The 9,156-nt window shown below is 33.5% G+C and overlaps 1 protein-coding gene across 15 annotated transcripts in view; it reads right to left on the bottom strand.

Moving 5' to 3' along the window:
- Positions 1 to 311: 311 nt before the first annotated feature.
- The window catches only part of GYG2 (glycogenin 2), a 59,683-nt gene continuing 50,838 nt past the window's right edge, over positions 312 to 9,156 (bottom strand). For 4 of the 15 annotated variants that reach the window (XM_007500983.3, XM_056807997.1, XM_007500985.3 and 1 more), the window contains 4 exons: positions 5,552 to 5,659; positions 5,115 to 5,222; positions 4,676 to 4,783; positions 312 to 2,040 (listed from right to left, as the gene is read on the bottom strand). In XM_007500983.3, coding sequence (XP_007501045.1) covers positions 1,879 to 2,040; positions 4,676 to 4,783; positions 5,115 to 5,222; positions 5,552 to 5,659 — 486 coding nt within the window. In that variant the 3' untranslated portion in view covers positions 312 to 1,878. The remainder of the gene's footprint in view (positions 2,041 to 4,675; positions 4,784 to 5,114; positions 5,223 to 5,551; positions 5,660 to 9,156) is intronic. The other 11 variants (XM_007500992.2, XM_056807995.1, XM_056807996.1 and 8 more) reach the window with 7 other exon arrangements.

Raw genomic sequence — 9,156 nt, 5'->3', positions numbered from 1 at the left:
CTTCTGGATATTTTATTTCTAAAAGCAGTTGTGAAAAATTCATGTAATATGTATTTGCATTTTTTTATTCAGAGAATTTGGAAATATTAAATAAAACTGCTTCCCTTTGAACATAAAACATCACTCTGTGTTCCCAGAACACACATGCAAAACACAAATAGTCTTTAAAAGGGAACAGTTTAAATAAGATGAAAAAATTCTGATGCTAATAGAGAGTATGACCTGTACAGTTTAACATGTACCAGAGGATGATTTAGTTGCCTCTGTTGACACACATTCCCCAAAACAAAAGAAGCTGAGAACAAAGCTAGTTCACTTATCTCCATATTTTATATGTCACACCTCATTTATTCACTTTAGATCACTCATTATCCTCTATTCAATATCATAACACAGTATTTGCATTCCTTTCTCCAACAATTAGAGACTTCCAATATTATGACATCACCATTTCTACATTTGACTCACAACTTAAGAACTTTCTACATTATTTTTTAAAAGGCTTTCACTAATCAATAAGCATATACTACTAGCAAGGACTATTAAATCAACAATTATTCAGTCATAAACACAAATGAAGCTTCTAAATCCTACTTCCCTGGATAGGTTGATGCCCTAACAGAAAGGAGCCATTTAAAAGAATTCAATTGGATCTCCCTGGCCCAGAAACAAACATCCTCAGGGATATTTTAAATGTTTTCAAACATTCATTCAATCAAAATGCCACATTCAATTATAATGCCATTGGTAGACTTCCCAGCTCCTCTAAAATATATTACAAATTAGTCATTAATTTTTCAGTAGGCTTATAATAAGCAATCCCCTAAAAAAACTTCAAAAATTCATTTACCTTCTCTCTTCAGTAGGATGAATTGCTTTCTCAATTATGATGAATGTGCCTGATCAGTTAACAGTAGTCATAAGAAATGTAAAAACATCCATTGCAGGTTCCTAAAGTACAGGGTCTTTTGAGAGCTTCTCATGAAATTGAGCAGCCCAGTCTCATAAAATTGAGAATTCCTTTGAATCTACTGAAAGAGTTTGTAAAGCACCATGGCTAAATAAGTTAGTTAAAACTGAGGTAGTGAGTCTTAGATATTGATAAGGGGAGGGGGAAAGAGAGTCACTTCAACAGAAAATGAAAATTTACTTGTCTTTAAGCAAAAGAGATTTCAGATATTGCAGCAATGAGCTAGTGCCTGGAGAACTAAAATAAACTAAGACTTTAGAAACATTATGGCAGTTTCTTTATATAAGATGAAAGAGGCTCATTTATCAGCCAGGTGAGCATTTTTCTATATGGTATGTCCAAAATGAGGGTTCCTAGCAGAGACATCAAAAAGGACCATGAGAACTTAAAACTGAAAGTAAAATAAAAAAGGTGAGTTACTGAAATTTAACTTTGCCTTAAAGAAATGGGTCCATTTATCTTCAATCTTTCCCAGATCACCAATTTCACCTTCTAGCATTTTTAAAGAAATGAAAACAGTGAGGCTGATGTATGATTTTCAACTACACTAAGCATCTATATTTTTGTACCTGAATAGATCTACATTTTAGATATCCTACTTGTTATAACACATACATTTAACAAAGTCTATGTTTATGTCAATAATTTTGCTGGCAAGATTAAGTGAGGTACAGATTTGATAATGAAAACAAATTATTTATCTTGGATCAGCTAGGCATTTCAAGTCGGACTTGAATTTTCCGTACTGCTTGTATTAGGCACTGAAGTTGGCTGAAAATAAATAGAGGCACATTGTTTAAAAGGCCTTCCCCATTACTAAGGGCTAGAAGAGACTGTTTATCATTTCACAGAAGCATGAGCAAGATGACAACGGCATTTCCACTAGACTACAGATCCAACTGAGAAGACTACTGCAAAAATCTATCCAATTTTTCCTGAATACGAGCAAAAGCATCTTTTCCCATGTAGTCTACTCGTCCTTCTTCCCATTTTCTCCTTTCCTCTTCTGCACTAGGTTCCTTGACTTTCTGTTTAATGGAAAGCTCTGTTAAGGAAAAGGCCAAATCAACCTAAAAGAAATAAGAAGACAAAAATCAGCATTTTCTTCTGTTGGTCATTACAAAGAATCATACTCTTGAAGCATGCTTATGGGAAAAGTCTTCTTGCAGGATCATATTTATCTTAAAGATTGCAAAATTATACATTTACCAACTTCTAAGCATGTGGATGATTTTCATAGCATATCATTTTTTCCATACTAATATTTGACTTACAATTTCATAAAACTATACAGACATATATATATATATACATATATATATATATATATATATATAGTAACTCAAAACTTGGAAGAAATGACCTCAGGCTTTGATGAAAAAAGATTTTTTTATGTCTCCATATAAATATAAAATCCTATAATAGTCTCTAAGATTACTTAAGAAGAAAAGGTTAATGATACTGATTAACTTATGCTTTTGCCACTTCCTCTTCAGGCTATATGAGAAAAAGAAAAGGCAGGAGAAATATTTATCTATGTCTTTCAAAGATCCTACTGTTGACAATACTACCTAATGACTTAAATGTATGACTATATAATGTATAACTTTAGTACCTTTGAAATTGATCATATATCCAGTTCATTCTGCTTGATACCTGTGATTATTGTTTAGAAATCGCTCTGCCTCCCTAACCAAATTGCTTTAGATAGAATGGATATGTTCAAGTTCTGAAGATCAGGTATCTTTAGGGCTTTTCAGCTGTTGGAAAATGGGAAGTATAATTTGCTGGTTCATGGATTACAAAAGGTCTTTCCTGATGAGAATCACCTGGAACTTCATTAGAAGAAGACTTAAGATTCCATGTTCTCTGAAAGTAATAGATCATCACAGTCACCCAACTCCAATTGTCATTCAAATTAATTTAATTCAACTATTTACCAAATTTGACAAGAATGGGCAAAACAAAGGTAAAAATTGACACCTCTCCCTCAATCTGTACTGAAATCCTTCATATATCAGCCATTGTTCAAAAAGTAGGATTATTCAATCAATCCATAAGCATTCACTAAATATCTACTATGAGACAAACAACAAAAAATGGGAATTTGACAAAAACAAAATGGTCAGTGCCCTCAAAGAGCTTATGTTCATTTATCTGGCTTATTATGAAAAAAATAAGACTATACACATGTACACACACACACACACACAGACATAGTTTATTTGTCAAGTCAGTAATAAATACCCTTAGGAAGAGAAAAGCACTATCTCTGTTACCAAGCCCAGAACTTTAAATCAAAAGGTGGAAATTATAATGCTGTAGGAATGGCTAATGATAACTATTTCTGTAGCCTCTGCACTCATAGACACATAGATTCAGTTAAACAGAAACTTGGCCTTTCTGAAAGGTCCAATTCAACTCTTTTAATTTTTGCATGAAGAAACTGAGGAAGCCCCAGAAGGTTAAGTACTTTGCCTAACATCACAGCAGTGGGCAATGGCAGAAATTGTGTTTGAGCCATTTGAATTTGAATCTAGAACATTTTCACCTTCCCACATTGCCTTTCCAATAACAAAGTAAAATCATATATGTCCAAATGTTGCTCTTGCTCCAGCTTTTCAAAAGCACCAGTAGGGGGTCAGAAAGACTAAATTGGCATTCAGTATGTTCACAAAATAAATCCTTAATTTTCCAACACATTTAAGCCATTGATCACAAAGGCTTAAAATATATTAAAGGATCTCATAAAATTCTGTTCCAAGGAGCCTAGGGAGTTTGAGTCATGGGAATCTTAGTGAATAAAATTTAACTTGCTAAAAATATTGCTACAACTAAGTAATATTTTTGATCCTTCAATGATTTTACAATATTTTATATGAGAGAGAGAGAGAGAATGTCTCTCTAGGATTAATTATTCTCTTGGGGTTCCTGTTTTCATGATCTAGGATACCCTGTAGAACACAGTTTTGGAAGTGTTGAACTAGTAAGATCTTTCACAGAAGCTGCTATTAAAAGACCACCCAATCTGTAATGCTTTTTTGTTTATAAATCACACTTCAAATTTACTTTACTCTCAGCTATGAGAGCAGCTCCCAGTCTGTACTTTGTCTTTTCTTTTTCATTTAATCAAAAGCCTGAGTGTATCAGGACCCTAAGGAAAATGATAAAAACATGGTCTTTGTTCTCAGAGGAGGAATATAATTTTCAAGAATGCTTCCTTAAGAAAGAAAAATATAAAATAAAACACACGCATCCTTCTACTCTCAGAGAAATGTTCCTTTCTCTGGTCCAGTCTACATCTCTATCTCTGAAAAATATTACACTAATTTGTAATCAGTCACAACCTCTTTGTAAGCAAATGAGTTAATTTTCATGTTTATTATAGTAGAAGATACAGTACTACCTCCTCCAAACAATAACAATAAACCCAACCCCCTGATTTTTCATTTCATTTAACAGATTTTTACTATATTATTTTTAAAGTGAATATAATTATCATAGGCTAGATTATTTATACATTCAATGATTAGGTCATGCAAAAAATCAGTTATCTGCAGTAAAATGTTTGCTGGGGACAGGATTCTGCTATTCAAAGGGAAATTAGCATGCTCTCATCTTAGTAATAAAGGAATAAAAACTATCAGTAGAACTGATTCACTGTGAGCATTAGAAAAGGTGGGACATAAAAATTGTATATATCACCTCCAAACTGTGTAGAGAAACAGGGTCACTGGTAAACTGTGCAGATGGTTCATTGTTTGGTTCCAGGAAACACTCAGGAGAATTGGATTCCTCTTTATGCATTGGCTGCTAAGAATATAACCATTTTACCATTAGTTAACAATTTATTCTTGGGTGATTAGGCACTACCCAAATTTGTAAAACTTATCAGCCTACATTAATTAAGATGAAGATCTGTTTTGAATTTTTTTGACCTAGCAGAGACTAAAGAAATGATATTCATCCTCCCCTGCAAAAATAAAACCAAAACAATTCTGCTATGAAGAGCTAGAATGGCATGCTTTAATTTTAGTGACATCAGATTCAAAAATATTGTTAATTAGTTGACCAAATATGACAATATAGAGCTCATTCAACAAGTGTATTAAATAAGATAGGGCATAAAGGTTGAAAATATCACCTCCAAACTGTGTAGAGGAACAGAGTCCCTGGTGAACTGTACAAGTGGTTCTTTTTTTGGTTCCAGGAAACACTCAGGAGAATTGGGCTCATCTTTATGAATTGGCTGCTAAGAACATAACCATTTTTCCATTAGTTAACAACTTACTTACTTTGGGGTCATTAGGTACCAATTAAAATTGTAAAACTTATTGACCTCCAAGAATCAAGTTGGAAGTCTGTTCTGAAAGATTTTTTTTGGTCCCAATAAAGATGAAACCTCATTCCCACCCCCCCCCCAAAAAAAAACCTCAAACCTGCAAAAGGTAGATTGGCATGCTCTCATTTAAGTAAATATCACATTAAAATTAATGTTAATTAGTTGACCAAATATAACATTGTAGAACTAATTGATCAAGAGTATTGGGGGAAAAAAAGGGACATTAAATTTGTATATACCACTTCCAAAGTGTGTAGAGGAATAGAGTCACTGGTAAACTGTACAGATGATTCATTACTTGGTTCCAGGAAATATTCAGGAGAATATTCATCTTTATGGGCTTGCTGCTAAGAATATAACCAATTTTTTCCATTAGTTAACAAATTACTCTTGATTGACTAGGCACTATGCAAATTTTGATACTTATCAACCTATAAGAATCAAGAGGGAGGTTTGTTATAATTGTTTTTTGTACAGAAAAGATTAAACAAAACCTTTCCTAAACTTCACTCTACTCCCCCCACAAATATATATTTAAATGTATATGTGTATATATATATATATATACATATATATATATATAATTACTTGAATTTTACACAATCTCAGTATTTGGTCCAAACATGTAAATCCTTAAAGACATGTTTATTTAATGTTTCAATAGGATGTTTCTTTGCTTGCTCCAGATTTTTTTCAGTGTATCATTATAAAACCTTTATCATAGACAAGGATTTTAGCAAAACAAATTTGTTTATAGTCTGTAGTAATTGATTAAAATATGTTCAATGTAAAATAAAATCTTCTATCCCCAAACTCTTATTTTTCATTAAAGTCAACCTAATCCTCAAGTCCCCAAACATTTTAAAAATTATTATATTTTTAATAAGACAACATTGAGAAAGCAATATTTTGATCTCTTACTATTCATAAGACTGATTAAGAGTTAGAGGGTTCTTGAAGGGATCATCTAGCTAATGCCCTTTATTTAACAGATGAAGAAATTGACACCCATAGAGGTTAGGTGATTTATCCAAGGTCACACGAAGAGACAGAATTGGGATTTTTACTTCCTACAATCAACTTTAAATCTAGCATTCTTTCCATTGTACCATTCTTTCTTCTTTTCTAACATTTGCTTAAGGTTCAGGAAAACAAATGAATAATAAATTCAAGTCAATAATCCTTAATCAATTACCTGCTTAGCCAAAGTATTTTGATAGGAGCTAGGGTTAAAAAGAAAAAAAATTAAAAGTTATTGCCCTCAAGGAGCTTATATTCTAAATCAATAGGTAAAGAAAAGAAAAAGGAAAATAATTTTTAAAAATAACAAAACTAATTATTAACTTTGAATAAACTAGAATTAAGTGTACTATAATTGTATGAAACTTATTTTAAAATATCTAGATATCCCAAAACACAAATTAATAATTAATCATTTATTCAGCATCTATTATGTACCAGACACTAGGGAAAGAAGCACAAAGAATTCAAATATCTCTGTTCATAAGGAACTGACATTCTAAATGAAACAATATCAATGCTTATCACATATATTTGCATTTACCAATTGAAACAAAACAAAAAGGAATTCATAGTAAATATTATACAGAAAAAGTTTTTTGGGGGGGCACCTGGGTAGCTCAGTGAACCAGGCCTAGAGACGGGAGGTCCTAGGTTCAAATCTGGCCTCAGACACTCCCCAGCTGTGTGATCCTAGGCAAGTCACTTAACCCCCATTGCCTAGCCCTTACCACTCTTCTGCCTCGGAACCAATACACAGTATTTTTTTTTAATGATTTCTTTTTTTCCTTTTTTCTTTTTCTTTTTTAATTTTTACTTGGTCATTTCCAAACATTATTCATTGGAAAGAAAGATCATTTTCTTTTCTTCCCTCTCCTCCCTCCTACCACCTCTCCCATAGCCCACGTGCAACTCCACTGGGTATCACATGTGTTCTTGATTCAAACCCATTTCCATGTTGTTGGTATTTGCATTAGAGTGTTCATTTAGTCTCTCCTCAGTCATATCCCCTCCACCCCTGTAGTCAAGCAGTTACTTTTCATCGGTATTTTTACTCCCACAGTTTATCTTCTGCTTGTGGATAGATTTTTAGATCCCTGCAGATTGTTCAGGGACACTGCATTGCCACTAATGGAGAAGACCATTACCTTCTATTGTACCACAATGTATCAGTCTCTGTGTACAATGTTCTCCTGGTTCTGCTCCTTTCTCTCTGCATCAATTCCTGGAGGTTGTTCCAGTCTCCATGGAATTCCTCCACTTTATTATTCCTTTGAGCACAATAGTATTCCATCGCCAACATATACCACAATTTGTTCAGCCATTCCCCAATTGAAGGGCATCCCCTCATTTTCCAATTTTTGGCCACCACAAAGAGTGCAGCTATGAATATTCTTGTACAAGTCTTTTTCCTTATTATCTCTTTGGGGTACAAACCCAGCAGTGCTATGGCTGGATCAAAGGGCAGACAGTCTTTTATTGCCCTTTCGGCATAGTTCCAGATTGCCCTCCAGAATGATTGGATCAGTTCACAACCCCACCAACAGTGAATTAGTGTCCCTACTTTGCCACACACTTTCCATAGCTGTTATGTTAGCCAATCTGCTAGTGTGAGGTGATACCTCAGAGTTGTTTTGATTTGCATCTCTCTAATTATAAGAGATGCAGAGCACTTTTTCATGTGCTTATTAATAGTTTTGATTTCTTTGGCTGAGAACTGCCTGTTCATGTCCCTTGCCCATTTATCAATTGGAGAATGGCTTGATTTTTTGTACAATTGATTTAGCTCTTTGTAAATTTGAGTAATTAAACCTTTGTCAGAGGTTTTTATGAAGATTGTTTCCCAATTTGTTGCTACCCTTCTGATTTTAGTTACATTGGTTTTGTTTGTACAAAAACTTTTTAATTTGATGTAGTCAAAATTATTTATTTTACATTTTGTGACTCTTTCTAAGTCTTGCTTGGTTTTAAAATCTTTCCCTTCCCAAAGGTCTAACAGGTATACTATTCTGTGTTCACCTAATTTACTTATAGTTTCCTTCTTTATGTTCAAGTAATTCACCCATTATGAATTTATCTTGCTGTAGGGTGTGAGGTGTTGATCCAAACCTAATCTCTTCCACACTGTCTTCCACTTTTCCCAGCAGTTTTAATCAAATAATGGATTTTTGTCCCAAAAGCTAGGGTCTTTCGGTTTGTCATAAACTGTCTTGCTGAGATCATTTATGCCAAGTCTATTCCACTGATCCTCCTTTCTGTCTCTTAGCCAGTACCAAATTGTTTTGATAACCACTGCTTTATAGTATAGTTTGAGATCTGGGACTGCAAGTCCTCCTTCCTTTGCATTTTTTTTTTCATGATTTCCCTGGATATCCTTGATCTTTTGTTCTTCCAAATGAACTTAGTTATGGTTTTTTCTAATTCAGTAAAGAAGTTTTTTGGTAGTTCAATGGGTATGGCACTAAATAAGTTAATTAATTTCGGTAGGATTGTCATTTTTTATGTTAGCTCGTCCCACCCATGAGCAATCAATGTTTTTCCAATTGTTTAGATCTAGTTTTAGCTGTGTGGAAAGTGTTTTGTAGTTGTGTTCATATAGTTCCTGTGTTTGTCTTGGCAGATAGATTCCTAAGTATTTTAAATTGTCTAGGGTGATTTTGAATGGTATTTCGCTTTCTAATTCTTGCTGCTGAAATGGGTTAGAGATATAATAAAATGCTGATGACTTATGCGGGTTTATTTTGTATCCTGCAACTTTGCTAAAGTTGTTGATTATTTCGAGTAACTTTTTGGTTGATTCTCTAGGATTCCTTAAGTAAACCAT

Source organism: Monodelphis domestica, chromosome 8 (genome assembly GCF_027887165.1).
Source record: "Monodelphis domestica isolate mMonDom1 chromosome 8, mMonDom1.pri, whole genome shotgun sequence".
Taxonomy (NCBI): Eukaryota; Metazoa; Chordata; class Mammalia; order Didelphimorphia; family Didelphidae; genus Monodelphis; species Monodelphis domestica.
The sequence above is the reverse complement of the archived record's forward strand: the minus strand, read 5'-3'. Positions and strand labels throughout refer to the sequence as shown.